Source organism: Etheostoma cragini, chromosome 2, assembly GCF_013103735.1.
Source record: "Etheostoma cragini isolate CJK2018 chromosome 2, CSU_Ecrag_1.0, whole genome shotgun sequence".
Taxonomy (NCBI): Eukaryota; Metazoa; Chordata; class Actinopteri; order Perciformes; family Percidae; genus Etheostoma; species Etheostoma cragini.
In genome coordinates, this window is record NC_048408.1 from 20488836 (window position 1) to 20516321 (window position 27486).

The following is a 27486-nucleotide window of genomic DNA, read 5'->3' on the forward strand; positions in this document are numbered from 1 at the left end:
AGATGGAAAAATCTCAAAGGCATCAAATGACAGATCAGTCATTTGTATAATACGTCACCATTTTTTTTATTTTATTTCCATCAATTACGCTTTCAAAATAAAACAAAAAAGGGCATCTGCAAAATGTTGGGCACCCTGCAGAGTTAATACCTTGTACTGCCCCCTCTGTCAAGTATCACAGCTTGGAAATGCTTCTTGTAGCCAGCCAAGAGTCTTTCAGTTCTTGTTTGAGGTATCTTCGCCCATTATTCCTTCCAAAAGTCTTCCAGTTCTTTGCGATTTCTTTTAAGGTCTATCCATAGATTTTCAATTATGTTGAGTTCAGGAGATTGTGAAGGTCATGGCAAAACCTTCTGTTTACACCTCTTGATGTAATCCACCGTGGATTTAGAGGTGTGTTTAGGATCATTATCTATTTGTAGGAGCCATTCTCTCTTTAACTTCAGATTTTTCACAGATGGCATCAAGTTAGCGTCCAAAATTTGCGGACATTTTATTGAATTAATTCTTCCTTCTACTCGTGAAATGTTCCCTGTGCCACTGGCTCCAATACAACCCCAAATCATGATTGATTCCCCACCCATGCTTAACAGTTGGACAGAGGTTCTTTTTTTATTGAATTCCGTGCCCTTTCTTCTCCAAATGTACCTTTGCCAATTCTGGCCCAAAAGTTCTATTTTAACCTCATCGGTCCACAGAACTTGTTTCCACAATGCAAACTTTAAACGCTATTTTTTTTGGTGTGGATGTAGAAGAGGTTTTCTTCTAATGACTTTTCCATGAAGACCATATTTGTGTAAGTATCTCTTTATAGTGGAATGGTGTACCACAGCTCCAGTGTCTGCCAGGTCTTTCTGGATGGATCGTGCATTAAAACATTGGTTTTGACTTGCTTTTCTCACAATCCTTTGAGCTGTTCTGTGTGATATTTTGCTTGGTCTTCCAGATCTTGCTTTAACTTCCACTGTTCCTGATGACTGCCATTTCTTAATTACATTCCGAACAGAGGATATTAAACATCTGAAAACGCTTTGCTATTTTCTCCATTGCTTTGTGAGCATCAACTATTTTCAGTTTCAGTTTTCTAGACAACTGCTTGGAAGAGCCCATGGTGCTGGTTGTTAGAGCAAAGTCAGATGAATCTGGGCATTTAAAACTTTAAGATTGACATCACCTGGTCTTACCAGACGATGATTGAGAACAATCTATGATGCCGTCAGGTCTCCGCTTTTAAAGGGTGGCGGTGCATGCTAGAAACTCTGCAGGGTGCCCAAACTTTTGCAGACGCTATTTTTTGGTTTTCTTTATTTTGAAAGTGTAAATGATGGAAATAAAATCTAATTGTTTGTGACATATTGTAAAAAATCAACTCTGTCATTTGATGCCTTTTGGAAATTTTCCATCTTTTCTTGGCTTTTTCATGCACATTACTACAAATTTATTCCTGGGGTGCCCAAACATTCGAGCCCCAATGTACTTAACATGTGTGAATGCATGTGTGTGGGAGGACTTGTGACCTGTCTGTCCACAAAGGATATATGTATGTACAGTATATGTGTGTGTGTGTGTGTGTGTGTGTGTGCACCATGGGTGTAACCTGACAAAAACACCATGTAGACTGTGAGGAAAATGTTGTCAATAGTTGCATCCACAGCAAACCTTCTCTTTGGTCTCCCCAGAAATGCCTACGTCCTGTGGTAAGAAAAGATCTTTCTGACTTCATCCCTCTCAACCAGATATTAGATGAGATCCTCATCTAATTCTCGAGAATTTTTATATCTCCTGGATCACTCCCTATCACTCTCTCTCTTCACAAAACTAATTCAGTTCTCAAGTTTAATGTTCCTTCTTTATGCTTCCCCAGGTGTAGAGCTACATCTGCCTGGAACAATACCTTGCAACTGTCCAGCCTGTGATGTTAAGTGTAAACCTCTGGGGTACAAGGAGGCCTGTTGCTGTTTCTTTGATGAAAGCGATTACATTGTCCATTGTTGTTGTGTCTTTCGATTTACAAAGAGTTTTTCCTAAAGACAGCAGTTTTATATCAATTCTTCTTGCTATTGATGGTTTTCTGCTGCTTCTCAGTTCTCAGGGGAGGGGAAGAGGGACAAACAATGGTAATAGCATGAAGAAAAGGGCTTTAAAACCAATTTGATTAATCTGGTGTTTACGGTTGTGTCTCAGCTCCCAATGGCAATTGTTGCATCCTTGATGGGAACAATCCGATACTCCTTTTTTAATACTTTTCCCTCTGTAAATATGTGTATTTGTCATGACAGATTCTTTCCCACCTATTTTTAATCACTATAAAGTGGGGAAATTGTACAATAAATGTAATTGTCCATAAGCAGATATTTGTGAATTTGTATTATAGCTACACTATAATGCTACACTACACTATACAGCTGACACATGTCATTAAGGCATTCATCCTAAAGGCTACAATCACATATTAAAAAATGAGTCACTAAACAGTTAAATTACTCATACAAATGCAGTAGAATATTTGTCTAAAAAGGAATCAATATATTATGATACATAACAACATACATAGTTGCTTTATTATGAAGTGCCTTTAACCTTAATTCTTAAATTTACACACACACACACTCTTATTCTTGGATACAGCCGTTGAATATAAGCCTTCTGTCGTTAGCTGTAGATGTTTGAATTGTTACTTGCAGTCTGTATTCCTGTAAATCAACATAAATTTCACAGAACAGGAACTTGCATGAAACAAAAGTTTGTATCCTAATTGTTGGTCTTGAAATAACATTTAGTGAGACATCATTGTATGCAGTGTGATCACAACAACATGAAAATTTGTGCAAGAAAGGGCTTGAAGTTAAACAACGTAAACATCTTTACATTGTTAGTATTTAACAGTACCTGTGAGTTCTATACCCTTTACAATAAATCTTCAGGCGTGGGATTCTGCCTCAGCTGGCACAGGGTAACAGAGGAGCCCACACCAAAACCAGCATACAAAGGCTCATTAAACTGAGCTTTGAATCTGTGGATAAGCTCCATAGTCTTTGATATTGAGTAATATGCCACAGTGTTGCCAGCATAATCCAGGTACACACCAATTCGTGTGGCCTTGGGAGCTTCAGGAAGGTCCCGTTCTACTTTATTGTGCCAGGCAGAGTAGCCTGAGTCTGAGCAGAGGATAATCCAAGACTTGTCATTGTAGCCCAGCAGGCTGTGCGAATTCTTCCCTTTGCGACTGATGCTCTTGTAGGCCACCCCGATGGAAAACTCCCCGCTCCACTCTGCCTCCCAGTAAAATCTAAAACCAGTCAGAGGCTCCTTGCACAGCACCTGGCAGAAGCCTTCAAAGCGTTCTGGATGATCTGGGTAAAACTGGACTGTTTTCTTACGTGTGACCCTCTGGTTCCCGTCGGACAGGACCAGCTCTTTGTAGACTGTGTTTGGATTGAAGGACATCTTGCAGGAGTCTGAGCAAAGACAGCCACAATGCACATTTCCTGATTATGTATGTTTAGATGTGAAGCACCTCCTTGATCAAGAAATAAACTATTGATTTAGTGCAGTTTAGTTACTCAAAAATTAAATACCTGAGAATACTGGGCTGGGTCTTAGGAGGTTAAATATAATAAATATAAAAGCAGATTGTTGTTGTCAAGGCAAGACAAACATGTCAGAGTAGTCACTTTGTTTCTGACAGTGCTAGAAATCGCATAACAAACAATTTACTTACATTTTAAGAAGTCTGTCCTAGACTGTGGCTCCTGAAAAACAACTCTGGAAGGAACTGTTAAAAAATTTAAAAAAATATGATTATTTTGTGAAACTGTAAATTTGATTGTATCATTTATTTCTGAACAAATCTGAGGTGAATTATATAATTCCATAAATCAAACGAAAGAGATTTCAAACACTTCCTATCTACAACTTCTTTTTTCTTAGTCCATAAATTAATAATATACTGCGTATAGTCTAATGCACAAATTTCAGTAAACAGACACTTACCTTTAAGTCGTTCATTTCCATTTCTTGGCAAAAGTATGTACACAGGGGTTTCACTAACTGTGAAGATGATAGAGCAATACATTAGCCTGTAGCCTGGACCACTTACTCAAAGGGATATTTCACCATTGGAACGATGTATATATCTTTGAATTGGGTCCCTTATGTAGTAGAAATGCGATGCATTTTTTTTTTTGAAATAGGTGCCTTCTAGGCAGAGAAAAGCCAGAAAAGATCTGAGAATACACTTGCTTTGCTGCACTACGATTTCTTTCCCAAGCCACACCCTCCATTTACAGACAGGAGCAACAAAAAAAAATATTTTACACCGTGGCTCAAGTGGTGTCGCACATTTAAAATATACAAAAACAGTATTATATTAAAATGACATACAAAACAAGCTAAAATGCAGTTGTAGCATTAGCGCATGATGTAAACACAGAGTATAAACACAGCCGTGAATTTGCGTGGAATGTGGAATGGTTGCTATTTAACAGTCACAAACTGCATCAGCGATGGCAGTTATTGGATAAAAGCATCCCATTTCTACCCCAGTCTGTGTTCATGTTAACACGGCCCACCTCCACGAGTGTTAGCCGACAGATAATAATCTGCTTGAAAAGCCAGCAGGCCTAGTAGCTAGATGGTGGAGTATGGTACACTGTTGTTCAGCCATATTTCCACAACAAACAAAAACACAGCGGTCTCTGGACTCGCGTTGGGGGTTGTTGAAGTTGGATGTAGTCCAGTTTGTTGTCTAATGATTGGACACTTCTAAGTAGGATGGATCAGACAGGTTGCGGTCAAGCATTAGCTTTCCTCCTGGCTGGAACTCCTGCCCTGAATGAATCTCCCCTGGCGGTGTGCATGAATGTGTTTCTGCATTCATAAACACCGCTGTTGATGTCCCTTTACCCTGCAAGCAGCACCTGGCACCATTGCTTGTGGTGCTGGTCTTCGTAGCAGGTGAAGCTTGCGTAGTGTGTTTAGTATTGTTTGTAATCTGTAAATCTTTGAAAATGTGATCTGTACATATGTATCCCACTAGTACAAATGTGCAGTAGTTTGAATGCACATAATTGTTGTAAAAGTTTGCTGCTGAAAAAAGAGAGCTGTAGCTTGGCTCCAAGATGGCTGACACTCGACTTGCTTTGGCTCGCTTTGGGTAAAGAGTCCAACACCGTAGAGGGGGTTGTAGACATGCGGAACCAGATGGCCTGAAGTCCACAGCCTCTGGGCAAAAATACAGATTTTGCATCATCAGAGGCTTTTTTCTAGACCCACAATACAGAGAAATCTAGTCTCAGGGGGACGTGTGGGAGGGAAGCAAGGAAGTTCAAAAATACTACCAGGTTTCCATTGATACAAAGCTTAATGCTAATTGGTGAAATATCCCTTTGAGATATTTTGTCAAAATCATCTACTATACACAAACCTGTCTTGGACATTGTTCTCATTTCCTTCTTACAGATGACGTCCAGATGTTCCTTCATCTCTGTGGCCATCTTGCATATCTCTCCAAAGGAGAACTGAGGGTTGATTAGCACTTTAGGCACCATGGCCTCAGGAGGAATGCACAGGGTCGGAAAATTCTGTTCAACCAGAAACGGTAGCACAATAATCAACAAGTCAGAAACACACACCGAAAAGTGAGTAGCTCTCATCCTGATCCTGCTGCCCATCTTATAATTGAAGAAAGCAGGACAAAAGTATTCATAATCATGTGTTCTAATCTAAACAGTATTTTTTTAATGCTGGATGCATTATAACTGACTTGTCTTGTCTAAATCAGAAAATATGGCTTTAAGTGCACATGCAACTCACAGACTCTAATGTCTAATGTGTAAACCTCTCTACCCAAAGTTGAATCACACAAAGTTTACTAAAAATTGTCTTGAACAGCATTGAGAGTACACCAATCATCAAGTAAATTTAGTATTCCATCAATGCAATATTGCATGACATACATATTATTACATGAATGCTAATGTTTTTGCAGCTCTGAATTATTTATTCCAGCACCTGCAGAAAGTGAATGTTGTCCTCTGTTTCGAGGATCTGCCGTAGCTCTGCATCTCTACGCTGTAGCTCCAGGATCTCCTTCTGCAGACGGTCCACGTAGCCCTCAGCCTGCGACATCGCTGCCTGAATGTTGGCCATTATCATCTGATGGATTTCAGCCTTCCAGCGCTCCACTGCCTGCAGCATTTCGTGGAATGTCTTATCACTTTCTGCCTGTGCTCGCTGAGCACCACTCTAAAAGGGAAGAGGTTTTAGAGAAGGGTGGGTCGTGATACGTGATACCACCGTCAGATAATGCCTTTTTTGTTCTATACACAGTGTAGTTTTTTGCATCTCTCAGGTCATACCATATCTCCGCCCAAATACACAATGTCATCTTGCATCTTAAAATGTATACACACCATTTTTTTTTATCTTACTTTGAGAACATCTACATTGTGTTTGAGCTCCTGCAGCTCCTTCATTCTCTCCTGAATGATGTGCTGGACTTCAGACTGGGTGACCACTAGGACTTTCTATTGGAAAAACATGACAATACCAAGACAAGCTTTTGTCAACAACAAATAACAAGACATATCTGCTGCATTTTTTAAATCATTTTGGATGTAGCTTCAGTGGGAGAGAGTTGTTCTCTCCTCCATAATTCCATAGTCATGAAAAATTGAATTCACAAATTGCACACTTTTCAATAGCTTTAATGCTGCATATTCAATCCATACAAGGCCAATATATCAGGCATAATTACACGTATTGATTCACAACCAATTCAGACTTACTTGTTTTTCAATGCGCTCTTCTTCTGCTGAAGTAACATTGTGGCCTCGATGCTCTCTGACAGTGCACAGCACACAGATGCACATCTGGTCAGAGCGACAGAACACCTCTAGGCCTTTCTCATGCTGGGGGCAGATCTTCCTGTCCAGGTGTCCCGTTTCATCCACCAGCTTGTGTCTCTTAAAGGTGGAGGACTCATAATGTGGCTTGACGTGCGTTTCGCAGTAGGAGGCCAGGCACATGAGACATGACTTAATGGCCTTTTTGCGACGGCCAATGCAAAAATCGCAAAAGGATTCACGGTGCATATAGGGGAACGGAGTGAGCTCTTTCCTGGCTTCCTGACGCAGTGGCTCGTGTTTCAAGTCTGGCAGATTGCGTCTCAGCATGGGCCGTGGTGTGAAGGTTGCGCGGCACTGTGGGCAGCTGTACACACCCATGTGGTCAAACTGGTCCCAGTAGATCTTGATGCACTCCAGGCAGTAGGTGTCACCACAGGGGATGGTCACAGGGTCTCTCAATGCCTCCACACACAGTGAACAGTAATCATCTGGTGGTAAAGGGAAATTAGAATCAGCCATGATGATGTTGGATGAGACAAATATGGGACAAAAAGTAGATTTGTGTCCTGGTTCAAACTCCAAAATTTTAAAATAAGTCTGACAAAGTCTGCCAAGAGATGGTAAGTCAAGGTCTGTTTTCCTATTCAAACCAGAGACAATGCTGTTCTCCGGTGATATTTAAAGGGAAGTTGTTTATACTGTAAACACAAGCTGACGTCTTCCCACAGAGACCTACAACCATAATGGAATCTGCTTGACAAGCAGGACATTCAGGTAAACTCACACATTGAGGTCAAGTTGTCAGCAAAATAAAAACTATCTAGGCTATCCAGAACATCTCAGTTAAAGGTCAACATGTTCCATCAGTTGTATTGATGTTAAACTGAAAATGTATTGCCTTGACACAGGGGACTGTTTTTGCGTTAACATTTTTCATATGATGACACCTATGTCAGAAACCAGTCAGTGATTTGTTCAGGGATTAGCTTTACTGGCTGCTGTTGTTTTACTTCCATTTTCTCTTGAACCCAGCATTTATTATGGATGAGGAATTGGATGTAGCCTGCGATTTAATATTTTCAAACGCAAGGAGGGAAGTTTTCCTTCACACCCTTCAGCTTTCCATTACTGACTGAGCAGTGAGTTTCATGATGGTGCATGATGACAAAACAACTTCTCCTGTTTATGCTGTGAACAAAACACAAAGGGTCTGTGTCAGTATATGGGTACCCACAAGAGCACACCAAAAACCTGAAAATTATTGCAAGGTTAAACCAGTGCAGTACCAGAGGACAACAATATACAGTATACATATTTAATTTTAGCTTCATTTAAAGAAATAATGTTTTATTCAAAAATATGTACTAAAACATTTGAATTTATTGATCGTCTAACACACAGACCAACACTACACATAAACATCTCAATTTATGGTATTTGTTTCATGCTTTTACTGCACAATGTTTATCTACAATTGATAAACCCAAGAATAACAAGTCTATCATTTCAAGACTGATGAAGGCAAACATACCTGATTTCCTCTATTTCAAACTCTTAAATCATGTATACCCATACAATACATATGCAACTTATGCCTATTATGTAGCATGCCTCATTACAGTATGTGGGAAAAAATGCCTGACTGGGACATTGATGTCACAAATGTGCATGGCAATCAGTGGCAATTCAAATATAAATGACCTTGGAGATAGTTATTAATTGGTGTCATAAATATAATTTTAGAGTCTGTGCTTTCTTTACACACTGGCTCAGTGTTAAAAAATAAACAACCAGTGTTACTTACTTTCAACCACGTAGTGTGAATAGTATATGCTATAGTGTACATTATTTATTAGTGTTGAAATCAAAGTACAATTGTACGTATGTGGACATTATGTCCACCAGAATAACATGGAGTGTTACAGTTGACTATAGTATGATAGTGTAGGTATTCTACCAAATCACAGCAGTTAAAGTATTGGTTGAGCACTATAGTGCAGTTGTGGCACTTACATGATTATCCAGAAAAAGGAGCCCACTCTCATCCCATCAGTGTGTAAAGAGGCCTGCTCAGTCTTCCTGGCCTGATTTTCAGCTAATTGATGTGAAACTGTGAGATGGGATACTCTTTCCTGTGTCAGTAGTCTTTGTCCTTTTTGAAGGGCCTCTCTCTTATCTTTGCCCAGACAAAAGGGCTCTTGTGACAATGACAGAAAGAGAGACAAAAGACAGCAAGAGGGTGGGAGAGCAATGGAGAGCGGGCAGAGCAGATAGCTTTGATCTGATTTGAGTGTTTTAAGGAGGAGAATGGAGATAATACTAATCTTTATTGATGTACATGCAGCACCTGCATCAAAACATGGATTACAGAAGAAATATCAGAACACAAGTGAATAGACTAATGAACTGAAATAAACATAGCTTGATAAATCTTTCCTCAGAGGCAAGTCTGTGCAGAGAGGCGAGGAGCTTATGAGAGTGAATAGACACAAGAGAGTCTGAGTGATGATGTCATTGAATGTGCTGGTCGGTACTCTCTCCCTCCCCACTCCGCCTTCCCTCTCTCCTCCTGCCTCTCTGCATCTCTCCATATCTGTCGTCATTGTGAGAAAGCCTGGGAGTGGCAGGAAGGAGGAGAGGCAGAGGAGAAAGAAGAAGAAGAAGAGAAAGGACGAGGAAGACGAAAACAAAGAGGTCAAGCAGCTGTATGCAAATCAAGATTTTCCTGAATATTACACAGCATCTTTCCATTTACGGCTGCAGGTACACCTTACTCTCTCTTTTTCAGCATCACCGCATGAGATACAAGAAAGGGGCAATGTGAACAGCAGCAGTAAACAAGTCTTACTGTAGGACCGGATATTTAACAGCTACCATAACTGGATTCCTTATTTAATGCTGCAGTAGTGACAAATCATTTGTAATATTCATGTTGACATTTTTAAATCTAACAGTATATTTTAATATGAGTTTTTCTAATAAGATTTAATATCATTCCCAAAAGTACATCAATGCATGCCTAATTGCAACATTGGATCTCAAGTGACATTTGCAAACAGGATTTTATGCAATATGTGTTGATGATGTGATGCCTGAAATGCTTCTCAGCTGTTGAATTTTTATCCACCTGCCCACCAATAAAGTGTCCGCCAAAAAAATGTAAAATTTAATGCAACCTGCTACTTTGAGCATTCAAGTGCGTTTAGATGCAATTTCTCTATGTAAAAAAACAAGAACAATTATGGAATCATTGTCATTCTTTAAACAAAATGTTCTTTTCTTTTTTTCAATTTCTACTTATAAATCAGAAAACAGCAGTAACAAGTTATGGACATATATGTGCTGGTGTGTGTTTGTGTGTGACTTTGAGCAGAAGAGGAGAATTGAAAGAGAAGAAGCATGTTTGTTCATTCGCTGAACGTTTAACCGCAGAGAAGCCATTTGGAAATTGAGCTGATTGAATTAAATTGGCCTAAGAGTAGCTCGAGCATATTGATGGATGTGCCAGTGTGTAAGAGAGAGAGAAAACGTTCACTTAGAGTATTAGAATGACAATGATGGCAGTCATTTTTTGGCAGGCCCCCATCATTCAGGTGATAGAGTCATTATGAATGCGTGTTCTTTAATTTCCAAAATAATCCCTCACAAAACTAGAAAGTAGATGAATCAACCAAAAGTAAGGAGGTTTACACATCACCTTGTTCGTTAGGACAATGCAACCTTATGTGACTAAGCTGGTATGTTATGTTTGATAATATATGTGTACTGTATGTATATCTGTCAGTATGGCTGAGGGCTCAGTGTCTGTAGCAGAGGTAGAGACTTCCTTCCAGAAGTTTGCAGTCCATGGAGACACTAAGGCCAGAGGAAAGGAGATGAACGGCAAGAACTTTGCTAAGCTTTGCAAGGACTGCAACATCATCGATGGCAAGAACGTCACCACTACAGACGTTGACATAGTTTTCAGCAAAGTCAAGTAAGATTCCATTCAGGCTCAACATTTCACAGCTAAAACATTCACAATGAAACAACCCAGTCACAGTTTAACTAACAGCCAAGAAAATCAGATGTCAATGTGAACTGGCAAAACCATGGAGTCAGTAATCATTTTTGGTTATCATTGTTTGGATACAGAAAACATCTGGCAACACTGTATGTTTCCTCAGGGCAAAGTCAGCTCGTGTCATCACATTTGAGCAGTTCAACCAGGCCCTGATAGAGTTAGCTCCCAAACGTTTTAAAGGCAAAAGCAAAGAGGAATCGCTTCAGCAGCTTTATGGTCTCATTGTTGGTAAGGAGCCTACCAACGTTGGAGTCACTGTGAGTATTTCATCAGTTCTAAACTCAACATAGTTTTTATCATCCTCAGGCACCATCATCCAACAACGGCTTACTTTACTCTCTTCACTCAACTCAGTGCCATGACTGACCTCCAGAAAATTCTTAAAGGTGCAATATGTAATACTGACAGCTAGTGTTTAAAATACTGCAATACAAATTAAAAATACTGGAGAGAGTTGTTTCCCCCGCCCCCTTCTCCCTACCCCAGAAGTTCACAGAGGTTGCCGGGCTGAAACCGCAGCATCCATAGTCCTGCTTTGCCAGACCTCCGAAGAAGCATCCACAACCATGTTGCTAGATTCTTGTCTCACATAGACAGACATTACTTCACAGCACAGGGGAGTAGCTGTCGTCAGATGCTGACTTTATTGACATTCATAGAAACCCATGCTCACTCGGAGCTCTGTACCCAATATACATACACACTTTATTGGATTAGAATTACGGTAGGAACTGTTAGAAACAGTTTCCGTTGATCCCGTTTGTTTGTTTGGTGCTTTCATGGCTGTACTAACATAGGGTGACCAGACGTCCCTGGTTTCCGGGGACAGTCCCCGATTTTGGCGACCTGTCCCCGGCTGGATCTGTCCCCGGAAATGTCCCCGGTTTTCACTGTGACTGACGGAACCGAAATTGGAATGAAAGAAAGAAAATACTGACAAAACGTTGCCGATATAGTCGCACACCCTTGAGACTGCATGAGACATGCAGTATAAAGGCAGCCAGAGTCAGCGGTGGTCAGAGATGTTTTAGAAAGCCGTATTTTACGATACGCTAAAATCCCTGATTATTTACATGGAGTCTGGTGGGTTTAGCAAACGCAATTTCGCTGACTTTTATGTTTTAAAAAGGATCTTAATCTGCCTGCTGGTGTAAGGTTTTTACATTATACCTGGCAATCCGGCTTGCTTGTCAAACTTGGCAGTTGATAACAACACACAGGCCCAAACACAAACAGACTTTCCGTCACTAAGAGGGAATTTCAAGAGGAGAAAATACTGGCATTAGCATCGTTGTCAGAAAAGATAGTATTTCAACTTGTGTGATGTTTCCTTAATATCTGAAGATGCATTGGGGTCATTTTTGGATCTATTACAGTAAACAAGTTACACATTGGACCTTTATGTTTTTGTTAAGGTTATGGTTGTTTGAGGTTGGTTGAGGTTGGGATAAGAGCCTAGAAAGATTTCCATCTCTCTTTGAGTGATTCATAACAATTTGTTCACATGTTTTATGTTTTACAGGCTAACTCCTGTCTTTGTGCCATAGCCAAAATAATATTGTGCATTGTTGTATTGCCAGTCTCATTCTTCATTGTACCACTGGGTGAAGCCAAAGACACTTTAAATGTAACATATTGTGTCTGTAAACTGACATTCAGATACAGTAAAAAATGTCACTTTTACTGGGATAATTTGTGCTGGAAAATTAAATAGTTGAGAGTTGAGGAGAAAGTAAAGTAAGCAGATGTATAAATAGTGCATGTCCATGTGTGTTTGGGTTTTTGAATGTACCTGAATGAACAAAGGGGTAACATTTTTTATCTTATATTGTTTTAAGAAAGTGGCAAAGGCAGCAGCAGTTGACCGACTAACTGATACCACCAAGTACACTGGAGCGCACAAGGAGCGGTTTGACGAGTCAGGCAAAGGAAAAGGAAAGGTCGGGCGCGAGGAAGTCCCAGACAACAGCGGCTACGTGGGAGCTTACAAGGGCAGCGGCACTTATGATGAAAAAGTGAAAGAAACATAAACAAAATTCAGCTAATTACAAAACATTTGATTCAATAACTTGAATTATGGGTGTTCAAAAATCAACATAAATTCATTTGCTACTGTATGCAGTATGACTTGTGGGCCCAACATTGATAACACTTGATCCATGAAAAATCAATGAAAGAAAAGGATGATTAATTTAAAGAAATTATTTACTTGAACTAATCAAAAGATAATGACAATACTTAGCTGCAGTTACTTACAGAAGAACAGACATGTTTCATGGGTTGTGGCATGAACAACTGCTATTGTTCTGTTTTATTTTTATAACAATTTTACAAGGGGAGAAATATTAGACTGTACTTTACTAACTGTACTAACTCTGCTCTGTTCTATATCTTAACACTGTGCCTTAGTTTAATGTAGCATGTAGCGTGAATGCTTTCATATACAGTAATGTGTTGATTTTATCACGTACCTTAATGCAATGGATAAGAATTTACCTGCTTTTCAAGAAAGATCACTGCGTCAGTTGTCATCCCTTCACTTGCTAAGCGTATCACTTTATGGTTCAGTGCCTTTTGCTACATGACCAATCAGTGGCATTTATTCATATCATCAAATAAAAATTATATTAACAAGAGAAAAACATAACATGCAGTGAAGAACACAGAATAAAATTGTATTGAAGAAGCTACAGTACAGAATACATCCTCTTTGTTCCTCATTTTTTATTCAATGGCAACATCATGCTGATACTATTAATGCTTACAATGTATATGATTTTGCTACTTTATTTAGTTAAAAAATTAAATCAATTTAGAATTTCGCTTTTCAAAAAGATGCACCAACATGGTTTGGATGAATGGTTTTATATGGATAAATATGCTAATATAGTACTTTCAGCATTTTGCATGCTGCAATGTGGCATCATAAAGAAAGGAAAGGCAGATGCTTTTGTTCATAATTTTACCATGCACTAGTTGGGGAAATGTTGTAAGAATTTTCATTATAATCTGAAAAAAAAAATTGGCCCGCTTGCCTGGTCCTCCGGTAACGTTAGCAGTTAGCAGGGTTAGCATGGGGGCCAGAATCAGTTGGGATCACTTTACTGGCTTTGTCTCAATTTGTTTTTGCGGCTAACCAACTTGGGTACTCTAACTATATAATTCAATGTGAGTACACAAATGTTGCAATGACATAAAATTCCCGTCCATAGTGGTCGTGATAGCCTGAAGCTAATGCTCACCTTTTCAGGAGTAAGTTAGCCAACTTGGCAATCAATTCAGTCGCTTTTCTCCAAAAATGAAGGACTGAATCATTTTAATAAAAGAAGCAAATGAAAAACCCTACATCAGTATCCAAAAATGCACCAACATGATGGTTTTACATGGATAAATATGATAATATAATTCAATTCAATTTTATTTATAGTATCAATTCATAACAAGAGTTATCTCAAGACACTTTACAGATAGACCACACTCCATAATTTACAAGGACCCAACAGTTCTAGTAGTCTCCTCCAGAGCAAGCAACAGTGCAACAGTGGCGAGGAAAAACTTCCTTTAAGGCAGAAACCTCGGTCAGACCCAGGCTCTTGGTAGGCGGTGTCTGACGACCGGTTGGGGTTAGAATGAAGAGTGGAAATAACAAAAATAGAAAGAAATAGTAGTTGGTAGCAGTTCTTTGTAGTAGTTCATGGCATGGCAGGACGCTGTGCAGCATTACAAGGCACAGCAGGACGTAGCAGGGCACTGCAGTGTAGCAGTAGAACATGGCATCACAGAACGTGGAGCGGGACCAAGGCGACAGCTGCTACCCTGATTTTGGAGCCTCCCTGATCCAAGGGAAGTAATATAATACTTTTAGCTTGCTGCTGTGTAGCCTCATGAAGGAAGTAAAGGAAGATGCTTTTGTTCATAATTTGACCATGTAGTAGTAGTAGTAGTAGTAGTACTAGGAAATATTGTAAGAGTTTTTATTGTAATCTTCTTAAAATGTAATTCTGGACCCAGATGTCAGCTTTAACAGACAGTGTTGTGTGGTATCCAAGCAATTGTAAAATGTAATCAGTGTGTCATGTTATTGTACACACTTGTCTGTTGCAGCCACGCTACTAAACTCACCAAACTCTTTGTAAAGCTCATGATAGGCTACATGAAAAACAAACAAAAAAAGGAGTGAATTTGTTGTGTCAGAAAAATAAAACGTTTGATGTGTTGTCATTAAATAACTGTTGAAAATGAATGAACATTAACTCTAACCTAAGACCTGCCGATTGCCAGAAATAGCTGGGATACAATTTCAGAACACAAAGGGCCCTTGTAGAACTAGAATACACTCATTCTTCTGCGTGAACCCTCCTCGTAATGCGACATTGATGACATTTATAGATGATTCATAAACACTATTTTTAACAATGTGCATTGTGTTGTGCCCATGTTAAAAGATAGCTTACCTCCTCCACATCTCACATTATATAGGCCTGAGCTGATAAGCATGAAATGGGTTTTGTGTGTTGTATATTCTCAGCATTAATGTAATTTCCCCTTGCGGGATTAATAAAGTATATATTATTAATATTATTACTGGAGTCATGATTTGCTGTGATCACTGATCACTATAATCACTCCCAAAACAGTATGAAGAAGTAATTAAATAAATGAAAGCTATACAGAAAAACCTTCGTGGAGTAATCGTTTGTGTTTTTGGAAAGACATTTCTTTGTTGTTCTTTAAAGATTAATTTAAACCTGCATGAAGTGCTTTGGTGGCCACAGCAATCTGTAACCACAACATTTACATAATAACACTTCATACATTTGGAACCCTGAATTTGTTAATCATGCATCCAGCAGATTTGGAGCAAAATTATCAATCATTTGGAGCTGTGTTCATGGCCAACAAATGAATGTAAGTACAATATTTACTTCCACTCCACAACATTTCTTACTCTTCAGCAACTAAATGCTTTGTTCACCAGCCAAGTACTGTATGGCTTGTGGCCCAAAGGTAAAATGGTTGCCCCTAAACCACAAGGTTGGCAGCTCAATCCCAGGTCATCAAGCCACACGTCAAAGTGTCCCTGAGCAAGACACAGTGAACCCCAAGTTGCTCCCTGGATGCTGTATGTATAGCTGTCAATTGCTCTTAGTACTTGATGGATGGATTAGCTTAAAAGATAATGTATTTGTCATTTGGTGGTGGACAGTTAGTGTGCAGCTGTTTTTTAGGGATTTTCACTCGGAACAGCTGCTTGCTGCACCTGGAAACAATGCAGATGAGAGGGGTGAGAGTGAACCACAGTATTTTAATCCAAAATGAGTTAAAAACTGCTCAAATTGAACTGTAATTTCGGAATGTTCTTGCAAAGTTAGGGATTCATTACATAGATCCATGACCACATGCTTTAGGGTATTAAAATCGTCATGTTGGCCAGTCATCGTCATGGTCCCTGATTTCGCTCCTGATTCTTCTATTTTGGGTTAGTCCTCATGCAGTTGCAGGTTTTGCAGGTTTTGTCACCAACAGTATGAAAGTTCCGATAATGAGGACATTAAGAGAAATGATTACGCGAGAGCTTAACGGCTGTATTTTCAGACTTTTACATTTCATTTTGTGTGCAGAGACATTTACTCATGTACACTGTGTTCTGTAGTCATCTAATGGTACAGCATTTGATGCTATCATGTATTCCATGGAGTTGGGCCATCTTTTTTTTTTTTTAAGATTATTTTTTTGGCATTTTAGGCCTTTAATGACAGGACAGCTGAAGTTGTGAAAGGGGAGAGAGAGGGGGAGTGACATGCAGCAAAGGGCCGCAGGCTGGATTCAAACCCGGGCCGGCTGAGTCGAGGAGTAAACCTCTATATATGGGCACCTACCAACTTTGCTATCTGGGTGCCCGGAGTTGGGCCATCTTAACCTCCTGTGCTCCGTTTTGATTTAAGATTATCTTTTATTAATATAAGATTAGAACACTAATCAGTCAGTACAAGCGCAAATAACACTGCTGGATTTATCTTCACGATAACGTGGATGATATGGAGAGAAAAAAATGTGTGGTTAAATGCTTGAAAATAGTAAGAGTAATAATTATTCCCACATTTACTTTCTGCAGTCTGACATCAGTTCACCTCCTCACCATCTGCGTCACCAATTCCCATTGTCTCCAAAATGTGTGTAAACATGGGTCAGAGCCTGCGTGGAGGGGCGCACATTCTCCCGTCAAGTTTGCTTTTTATGAATCCCAAACTTTGCATGGGAAGTGGTGTACACACACACGTTCAGCCCTGTTTTGTGCGGACGCCACGTTTGTAAATGAGGCCCCAGGAGAGTTTGCAGCCAGATAAAACATTAAAATCTCATATTGTACCGCAGGGATTTAAACCTAAGGCACAGTACAGGGTGTATAACTGCAAGGTAGCGTTTCATACAGATAGAGCTCTGGAATTGAATCCTGGCTGTGATTATTGTTTTGCTGAGTTTAAAAACTAAGTCGGCCACTTCATGGTGCAAAAAAAATGTCACCGTCAGGAAAGGTGACCCCATAAATCAAAAAAATAGCACTGCTAGGACTAAGTGGACACTTCCATTCTGTCATTACAGCCACAGCACCGGGCCATTTGTAGTCAGAAAGGTCAGGATATAAGGCAGGATATTTGGGTTGGATGATAGAAGAACCCACAAAGACACCACACATAATTTATGTAAGGTTTCTTTCTCCTGCTGTGCGTTTTCAATGTTTCCTGGAAAGTAGAACATGGAAAAGAAAAACTATATTGAAATGTAGAGAGAATGCGTAGAGGAATATATTTTCAGCATTCCGACTAAACTAAAATCTTTCTTAATGAGTAAAATAAGTCAGTAGAGTCCTTTAAATCTAGTTGTCAGGTGGAAGTGTCAGGGATGTCACTTAATCTACTTGCAATCTAGTAGGAGAATAAAGACATTTTCTTTTTGTTTGTTTTTTTGATACCATACATCTTTACAGTTTATTCCCAAATGTACTGTACACTTGAAGCTCCAGCTTTACTTACATCATCCACAAAACATCTGCTTTCATCTGATGATCAGTGAATAAATAATGATCCATTAGTAAATTGCTGACATGCAGGGTTGGCTGCGCTTGTGGTAAGCGGGACTAAAATAAACAGAGGTGCATACAACAGCCATAAAGGTAGAGTATTGCATGCAGGAAAGGCATATTAAATGCATACTTTGCATTTCTTTGTTCATTTATTTGTTGCACAACGTCTTACTTTGTTCTATAGATTTTCTTCTTATAAGTTTTACTACTCTCAGAAGTCACAGTCAATCATCAACAGCATCTTCAACCATGTTCATTGGGATGCTCCAGCTGGCACTGATGTCTTTGGTTTAAACAAACATCTTGGCGTAGCATCCAGGTTGACAGACCATCATGGAGGTTTTGCAACCCATTCAATGTCACTATAAAAGATAAAGAGCAGAAAATGGAAATGTGTAATCCACCACAGGGAATATTCTAAAACTTCAAAATGTGATTGTTGCACAATTGTCTATTTCATTTCTGCGACAGGAGACCTGTAGTGAAAATTCTCATACTCTTCCTTTTTGACATCAATTCACATATATTTGATTGGCATATTATATTTGTTCCACCATTCATTCCAGTTGCCAATCAGTAGCCAGTGTTTGATAACCTACTTTGAATCACATTTTATTTACTCAACAGCACAAAGTTTTGTTACATTACCTTCTGTTACTCAGCACATCTATGTCAAAGGTGCCTTCCAACATTTAGAAATAGAGCAATTATTGTTTTTTATTGACTGGAACAGAAAAACGGCTGTTATTTTTCAACTTTAGTGTAGGAAGATGAATAAAAACGACACATGGAAATTTGTCCAAACAAGCAACATAATTGCATTGAGCAGTTTATTTGAGTAATATTTATGTAAAGGCAGACATTTTTGCAACAATTCAAGAGTTCCAGCTACCCAGGTTTTAAAAACTTCTCTTAAAAATGTTCAAATTAGTAAGATAATATGTTTTTAAGAAGAAATAAAGCACACAGTAAGACGCAAATGATCAAACCAAACCTAAGCACAAAGTTAGGTATTGAAGACAATTAGCTTTGCTATGTTTATATACTCTAAATTGTTTAGTTGTGATAAAAGAGTTAGAAAGTTTAAAGATAGAATAATGCCTTTTCCCATTATTCAAAGAAGAACCACTGGACTCTCATGTATGCACAATTTTGCAGTTTAGATTGCTCTTAACACCTGCACTCTCCAAGACAAAGACCTTTTCACAATCGTTCAGACCTTGAGTTGTATCCCGACCTCTTAATTGTTTAGTTATATTGAACATCTCATAGGGAGGGATGAGCACCTCTCTCTCATCTGGATATACTGAATAACTTTCCAACAAAGCACCTGAGCAGGTCTTAATTTCAAAGCAGCTCACTTTACCAAACTTTGTCAAGTCAGTGCTGTAAGAGCTGGATGTAAATGAGCCAAACCGAATTATTTGGTTGACTTGCCCAGTAAACCTAGCTGTGGTTCTTCTGTAAGTACGGTGACAGTAGTTGTTGCTATTCAAGATTTGTATAGCGGATGTCAGTAGGTAATGTAAAGAATGAAATAGGAATGAGGAGGCATAGTCGCTGCCTTTTGTCCGGACTGCATCATTGAATTTACTGTACACATCGTTAGATGTATAAACACAGATTGCTTGTATATGATTTTTGGTGAGAGACATGTTCTCTCTCTGTTTAAATTTAGTATCAGTACAACGTTTTGCCTTATTCCAGGCATCTTTGAATAGGCTCCTCTTCTGTTTTTCTTTAAAGTAATCGTCATTGACTTTTATCATCATTGATTCATTGCAGCCAAGATACATGTCATCAACTGCATCTTCGACCATGCTCATTGGGATGCGGTCGTTGGCATCTCGGTGGCCAAAATTGAAACGGATCTAAAAGGGAAACAAAGGGAAAGATGCAGATAAAGGTCACTTACATACACTATTAAAGAGCAAATATGACATTGGAATTGTCGTGCAGACACAGGCCCAAACACTCAAAACTTGTTCAATTACAATATCCAAGCAACACTGCAGCTAAAGCCCTTTCACAATTTAATTTAAGTTTTATGAAAACGTATAATCAACAGGAGAACAAAAGGTTTACCCATGAAACAAATGCTGTTAATAAAAACCTGTTTGATCGCACATAGAGAATTAATCAAATGAAGAAACTTGGAATTGTAACTTTCACAGGCATCCCACTATCCTAGTATCTCAAACGAGATTGTATTTACACTTGCACTTGATCTCAAAATTAGTGACATGTAAAAAAAAAAATGTGTCTGATGTGGGTTTTTTGCCCCAAAATCCTGTATGTAACTTGTTCAAAATAATTGTGTGAACATCCTTTACTGTTTACATATGTGTAATTTTGGGAATTTCCACTCCAGCAAATTTCACATGCTCCACTCACCCTCATGGAGTCTACAGACAGCATCCAGCAGAGGATCAAACACAGTGCAGCAAAGACCAGCATGTTACCCTTCATCACTGCAGTCAGGAAAACTGTTGAATCTATGCACACAAAACAAGTCAATGGCAATTAACTGTATCACACTGTGTACTAATAACACAGCTATATCAAAACAGTGAGTGTTAAAACTGTTTCAGAAAAAAATGTGTGATACTTCATTTTTTTCTTTGAGTTTATTTAAAAGCTCAACTCACCAGCCCTCAGGAGGAGAAGATGTTGCGCACTGAGTGAAGGTTTCAATGGGGTCAGGTTTCAATGTTTTCGATGAGACAACCGGTCCCCAGTTTGTGATCAGGTCTCATGATCAACCTTTATATATACACCTTGCATTTGTGGACAAAGGTCACAAGTCCCCACACATACATACAAAATGTGGACGTTTACAAGTCCTGAGTGTGTGGGTGGAGTGCGTGGATGTTTTAAAGCATCAATGTTCTTGTAAATTAGGGTGTGAATGACTGGAACATGTGTGTTTGTATTCATTGACACTTAATCACAAGAGCATGCATTCACCTGAGTCAACGGCCTGAAAACCATAAGGATCACAAATTTAAAAGTAAGCCAAATTACATTAAATGCCACTAAACAGTGTAAACCAGTGTTAAATCAGACATCCATACTTTTCAATATGTTTTAACATAATAATAAAACAGTAATTTCAGTGCATTACGTAAGTTAAAAATACTAATACTGAATTACACGTGCATGTGCAAAGGAAAGACTGTGTTGGTGTTGGTTGTTAAAAGAGATGTTGTATGATGAGTCATATTTACCCCTTTTCATATAGTTCGATGTGATATATGGGACAAGCCAAAGGACGTGATTGATTGTTATTAACATTTTAATTAATATCTACTATAATTGTCAGTGTGCTTCAAGACATTACCGGAGAGGTTGAGGTAATAGTGTTGTATTGTAATAAGTCAAATCTGGACTCAAAGGTCCCAATATCACAATAAAAATTGACACAATGGGAATTATTATTGTTGTTATTAATATTATTATTAATAATGCCAATAATAATAATTATAATTTCCCATTGTGAAATGTAAATTAAAAATATTTTTAAAATATCAATTAATTGTTATTAATACTAATAATACTAATATATTGAATTTGCATAGCGCTTTTCAGGGACCAAAATTAGCCTTTTATCGCAAGGTAGAAAACAGAACAAGGCTAAACAAAATAAAACAAGATTCAGGCACAGATGAAAAGGGAGAGGGTCGTGGGGCTATGGATAGGCAGTGGTAAAGAGATGGATCTTGAGGCGAGACTGGAAGATGGTGAGTGATTCACATTCAGATGTCTTGGGGGAGGGAGTTCAAGCCTGGGAGCTGCCCTGGAGAAGGCTCTGTCCCCGAAACTGCGGAGTTGGACTTGGCGACAAAAAGGAGACCGGCTGAGTTGGATCTTAGGGGCCGAGAGGGTTGGTAGGGGTAGAAGAGGTCAGTGAGGAATGAGGGGACCAGATAGTGGAGGGCTTTGTAGATGAGGACCAATAATAAACAGTTGAACAGTTAAAATGTACAAAAAGCTTATTTTACATTTTATTGTATTATCTTTCTCATGTATGTTGTTTTAATTGCATTGGTAAAGATTGGAAGTCTCAAAATACTTTAAGTATTGCACTTTTTTGTAATATACTGCCACTGCTTTGCTTTAGTAAAATATTTTACCCCACATCTTTAACAAGGGTCAGTTTTGCACTTTTTCCACAATTACATGACTGTAGATAATATGTCTAATTAGGTTTTACAAAATCCTACAATGAGTTCACAAAACATGTTCCACTACTAAGGATTTAAGGTAACTAATAGTACAGCTTATGGTTAAAGTCAATCAGTCACAAATATAGTGTACTTTTAACTTACAGGTGTGATCATAAGCAATCCTGCCATGCCACATAGTGCAGGCATTATCATTTCCTGTTGGGGTGAACGTTTGTGCAGAAAACCATTACCTATAATCAAACCATTCCTCCCAATGGTGTCTTTTGTGTTATATAAATAAACTTTGCTAAAAAAGAATTTGCTTCTTGGTTAGGAATTAGTGGTCAGTGTGTAAGTGGGAATGTGTAATTTCTCTGAAGCTGCTGCAGAGGCGTCATTTACTTGTAATAACAACCTCATTTCCTGTGAGATGCCACCACACATACACATACACACAACACACACACAAACACACACACACACACACACATACACACACACACACACACACACACACACACACACACACACACACACACACACACACACATTTTAACCATTTATTTATGTCCACATGAAGAAAAATGGTACACGAATATTGCAGATGCAGTACAATACATAAACAAAGTCAGTGGCATGCTATATATATATATATATATATATGTAAATATATATATATGTAAATATATATATATATATATAGCATGCCACTTTATTTTCAATAAAAGGCTCTAGTTTGGTGTGTGCACATGGTCAGTGGCGTTATGCAGCTCTGGCTAACTGACATTTTCACACAGTCACTGAGATTGCTTCCTTGACTGTGCCAATTTTGTCTCCCGGTTTAATATCTCGTGACTTACCACGCTTTTCCTTTCACTTTCATCTCAACATTGTTTTTAACAACCTCATGTGATCCCACAAAAAGTAAAGTACTGGGCTTGCTACAAATGGTGCAAATGAAAAGTGTTCCTTGCTCATTCCTGGGAAATTAGAAATATGTGCACCGACATTTTCAATGGTTACCCCTAATTCTGATTAAACAGAAAAAACAACTATCCAGAATTGTGCAGAAAAGGCCTATTAACAGTAAATTGGGTTCACCTCCATCGACTTGTTGGTAGTTAATGTACAGCTATTCACCAAGAAAAACAAGACGTTGCTGTTTTAAAATTTATTGATTTCATTCAGTTTGTATACAATATCTGTTGGACATAGAAACTCTGGTAGATGAAACATGTTACAAATGCCTTTAAATATTGTTAAAACTTGCTTGTGTTACTTGCTGTACAGTACAATTTGTTTAGGGAAGTATGAACACATGTAAAACAACAGATCTTTCATAAGTAGGCAGCTTTGCAATTTAGATTACTGTCAACTCCTGCGCTCACCAAGATATAGACATCCTTACAATCACTCAGACCTTTGACAAATACACCCCTCTTTTTACCAGTTATATTGAACTTCTCATAGGGGGGGATAAGTACCTCTTGCTCATAGGCTTTAAGAGCTGAATAATTTTTCAGGAAAGCGCCAAAACAGGTCTTAATTTCAAAGCAGGTATTCTTGCCAAAGTGGGTCAGTGTTGTCTTCTTAGAGCTGGAAGCAAAGAAACCAAACCGAATTGTTTGGTTGATACCACCACTAAAGTTATCATTGGTTCTGCGGTAAGTAGTGTGACAGTTTATATTATTACTGAGGATTTGTACAGCAGATGTCAGCCAGAAATGTAAAGAGTGAAATTGGAACGAGGTGCCATACTCTTTTCTGTTGGTGCGGACAGCATTATTAAAAATCTTGTAAAACTCTTTATAATGAGATGTATAAACACAGATTGCTTGCATGTGATTCTTAGTTAGAGCCTCATCATCTTTTTCCTTCATTTTGTTGTTGGCACAATGTTGTGCTTTTTTCCAGACATTGTTAAATGGGCTCATCTTGTCCTCTTTTTTAAAGTACGTGCTCTTGATCGTTTCCATCATTTTATTGTGGCAGCCAAAGTACATATCATCAACAGCATCTGGAACCATGCTCATTTGAATGCTCGACTTTGCCTCTGGTAGATTGACAATAAAAGTGATCTAGAGGGGATTCAAAAAAAAAAGATAATTGGACATGGTTTGTATCACAGTCAAGAATGAGATGGATGGAAAGTTTTCATTGTCCCCAAATTGGAAATTTGTTTCCACAAAATGTGCATTGTGTGTGCCTCCAGAACATAGTTACATTTACATACAACATACTGTAGATAACATATGACAACAAACTCGTTTAAGCAGAGTGACAAAATGCAGCAAACTTTAGGATGACTGATGCGTTCACTGCAGAGACATTCGGTAATGCTTGTGACACTAGCTCCTGTACTGTATATGGGCTACACACTGTCCTCAACACTACCTGTATAGAGGTACATGTACCATAATGCTACATATGAATACTGAAGATACTGCTTTGGGGCTATTGAGCTTGCTAGAATAGTTTATGGTCTATGAGTTTGCGTATGTATTGTACTGCATCGTATTTGAAAATTGACCGATTTCCCTTAGCACGCATAGATCTCGGCATGCATTTACAGATTTGTCTGAATTTTACATATACCCTTGCAAATCTGATGAACAGATTTTGAGGTTTTACACATAGAAAAATCTGATTTTGTACAGACAAATTATTTTAAACATTTGCAGATTTCTCTACACACATCTCAGAATGCATTTAAAGATACATTTACACATTTACAAATCTGATGATCCAGTTGCACAACTCTCTACACACTTTGAAATAGTTTTGTAACAATAATGGTCCTATATTAGTTCCTGTTTTCCTTGTGTACTTGATTGTTAAATTAGGATAATTTAGTGTTGAACCTTTTTCTGATTAAACATTTTCAACCCAGCATCATGTGTGAGCAACATGTTTAAAGTGTTTGTGTGAACACTGTGTTAACATTTGTCAAGTTTTGAAAATGTCCAGAGATCTAGACATGGTTTAGATATAACTGGGTGGAATTTACGACTCACCTTCTTGGACTCGACAGGCAGGATCCAGCAAAAGAGCAAACACAGTGGAGCAAAGATCATCATGTTACCCTTCATCACTCCAGGTTGGCAAACCACTTCTGAATTTACAGAAATAAAACATACACTAAATACATCAACAATGACAACTGAAAACAATTGCATGATGAATTCTAAATGAAGTCTCATATATGTATGCTCAAAAGATGGAATTTTGAAACATCAACTCACCAGTCTTTTTAAAGAACAATGTTTAAGCACAACTCAGATCTAGAATTTTGACCAGACTGTGAGTTGTCAGTGAATTTCCATGACTTATACCTGCCTGGTCCCATATAGGTCACAAAATACTGCACACTACCACACACTACCACACACACACACACACACACACACACACACACACCACACACACACACACACACACACTAGTAAACTGAGGTAGACACTGAGGTAAAAGGAAGTTATGTTTATCCTTTGGATGATACATGAATTTGACCAGTGACATCACTATCCTTCAAGTTTGCGAAAAGAGGTGGAACCTATTATTATGAAAGGTTCAATACAGATAGTTAAATAAATCTCTTGATAGGCTTAAAAGACCACAAATGTTCAGTCAGCTAACTAAATATTTTTATTAAGTTATTGTCAAATGGTTGGGCAGCTTTCAGCCCCAAAAAGGGCTCCATTATAAAAGTTTATATAACAGCAACTGTTGAACCTGAGTGTGAGAATCAAACTCTGTAGCTACCACACTGTAAGTGTCATTTGTCTTGTTAACCTTCAATTTCCTGTTAGAGGCCACAAGCAACAAAACCTGTGTGTGAAATGTGCTTGTATGTAAAGATCCTGCCTTTTGTCTTCTGAAAAATTACCACCGCCAATACAAAGGATGTGTGTCTACTTGCAAAATATTCTGTTCACATAATTCATGTGTTTCCCTACGATATTTGCATCTTGAAATTTAAATATGATCAAAGTTATAATGATATGGCACTAATGGGGATTTATTGACTCTAAAGCACAATAGCATTAAGCTGTAAGCTTACCTAAGATATTCCTAGCCTATGCATATTGCTAGCAAAGACACATGTACAGGAGCTCAGTTCTTGCCGCCGCAGCCGTGGGTTTGATTCCAATAAATTAAATTCCTGTCTAAAGCTGTCCTGTCATAGAAGGACAAGCGCATGGGTTGCTAATTACAACATTAACAATGATTATGTTGTATTGTGTCTCAAAAAGAAAGGCAATATGACAGTGAACCAACATGTGCTCACTGTCACAATACCAGGACCCTGAAATAATGCTACAACTACAAAAATTAAGCCATCATTCATGTTAATATTATTATCATTTGGTGTTTTGGGACATTTTCAGGCCTTTATTGACAGACCAAAAAGAGCAAACACAGTGGAGCAAAGATCATCATGTTACCCTTCATCACTGCAGGTTTGAAAACCGCTTCTGAATTTACATAAATAAAACATACACTAAATACATCAACAATGATAATTGACAACAATTGCATGATTAATTCTAAATGAAGTCTCATATATGTATACTCAAAAGATGCGATTTTGAAACATCAACTCACCAGTTTTTTTAAAGAACAATGTTTAAGCACAACTCAGATCTAGAGTTTTGACCAGACTGTGAGTTGTCAGTGAATTTCCATGACTTATACCTGCCTGGTCCCAGATAGGTCACAAAAAACCAAACACTACCACACACTACAACACACACACATACACACGCACACGCACACACACACACACACACACACACACACACACACACACACACACACACACACACACACACACACACACACACACACACACAAACACACACACAAGTTGACTCACAAACCAATTTCATACATTGAAAAATAAACTGACTCTGCATCTATGATTTCTAAACTATCTATGAGTATGAAGTGCCACTGCAGGCCATTTACACAAAAGATAAGTCAAGCCAATCCACTCAGAGCCAGATTAACATGCTGCAATCCATTTTACAGTAATTGCAATGCCAATTAGCAGTCTCTATGATTGTCTAAGCATGTAGGACTAGCAAACTGAGGTAGACACTGAGGTAAAAGGAAGTCATGTTTCTCCTTTTGATGATAGTCTACATGAATTTGATCTGTGACATTACCATCCTTCCAGTTTGTCATGAGAGGTGCAACCTATTATTATGGAAGGTTCTATACGGATAGTTAAATAAATCTCCTGATAGGCTTAAAAGACCACAAATGTTCAGTCAGCTAACTGAATATTTATTAAGTTATTGTCAAATGGTTGGGCAGATTTGA

The 27486-nt window shown here is 38.5% G+C and overlaps 4 protein-coding genes across 5 annotated transcripts; 1 reads left to right on the plus strand and 3 right to left on the minus strand.

The window, feature by feature from the left end:
• Positions 1-1586: 1586 nt before the first annotated feature.
• On the minus strand, positions 1587-7501 carry ftr84 (finTRIM family, member 84). Of its 2 annotated transcripts, XR_004660318.1 has the most exons (9): positions 6789-7501; positions 6432-6527; positions 6013-6246; positions 5426-5582; positions 3994-4050; positions 3722-3775; positions 2896-3458; positions 2411-2785; positions 1587-2379 (listed from the first exon to the last, which is right to left on the minus strand). XR_004660318.1 is itself a non-coding variant. In XM_034899497.1 (8 exons), exons 1-7 carry the CDS (start codon positions 7365-7367, stop codon positions 2908-2910), a joined length of 1728 nt encoding a protein of 575 aa, XP_034755388.1. In that variant the 3' UTR covers positions 1587-2785; positions 2896-2907. The 2 variants fall into 2 exon arrangements, 1 of the variants encoding a protein (XP_034755388.1); XM_034899497.1 differs by having other exon boundaries at positions 1587-2785; positions 6789-7367.
• A 1838-nt stretch (positions 7502-9339) lies between these two features.
• On the plus strand, positions 9340-13055 carry tppp2 (tubulin polymerization-promoting protein family member 2). The gene is made up of 4 exons (XM_034900123.1): positions 9340-9611; positions 10633-10824; positions 11015-11168; positions 12750-13055. Exons 1-4 carry the CDS (start codon positions 9556-9558, stop codon positions 12939-12941), a joined length of 594 nt encoding a protein of 197 aa, XP_034756014.1. The 5' UTR covers positions 9340-9555; the 3' UTR covers positions 12942-13055.
• Positions 13056-18958: 5903 nt separating this feature from the next.
• Positions 18959-20518, minus strand: LOC117960543 (ecto-ADP-ribosyltransferase 5-like). Its single transcript, XM_034898489.1, has 2 exons — positions 20390-20518; positions 18959-19866 (listed from the first exon to the last, which is right to left on the minus strand). Exons 1-2 carry the CDS (start codon positions 20462-20464, stop codon positions 19132-19134), a joined length of 810 nt encoding a protein of 269 aa, XP_034754380.1. The 5' UTR covers positions 20465-20518; the 3' UTR covers positions 18959-19131.
• A 2933-nt stretch (positions 20519-23451) lies between these two features.
• LOC117958528 (ecto-ADP-ribosyltransferase 4-like) lies at positions 23452-25447 on the minus strand. The gene is made up of 3 exons (XM_034894978.1): positions 25404-25447; positions 25176-25273; positions 23452-24239 (listed from the first exon to the last, which is right to left on the minus strand). Exons 2-3 carry the CDS (start codon positions 25248-25250, stop codon positions 23499-23501), a joined length of 816 nt encoding a protein of 271 aa, XP_034750869.1. The 5' UTR covers positions 25251-25273; positions 25404-25447; the 3' UTR covers positions 23452-23498.
• Positions 25448-27486: the final 2039 nt, after the last annotated feature.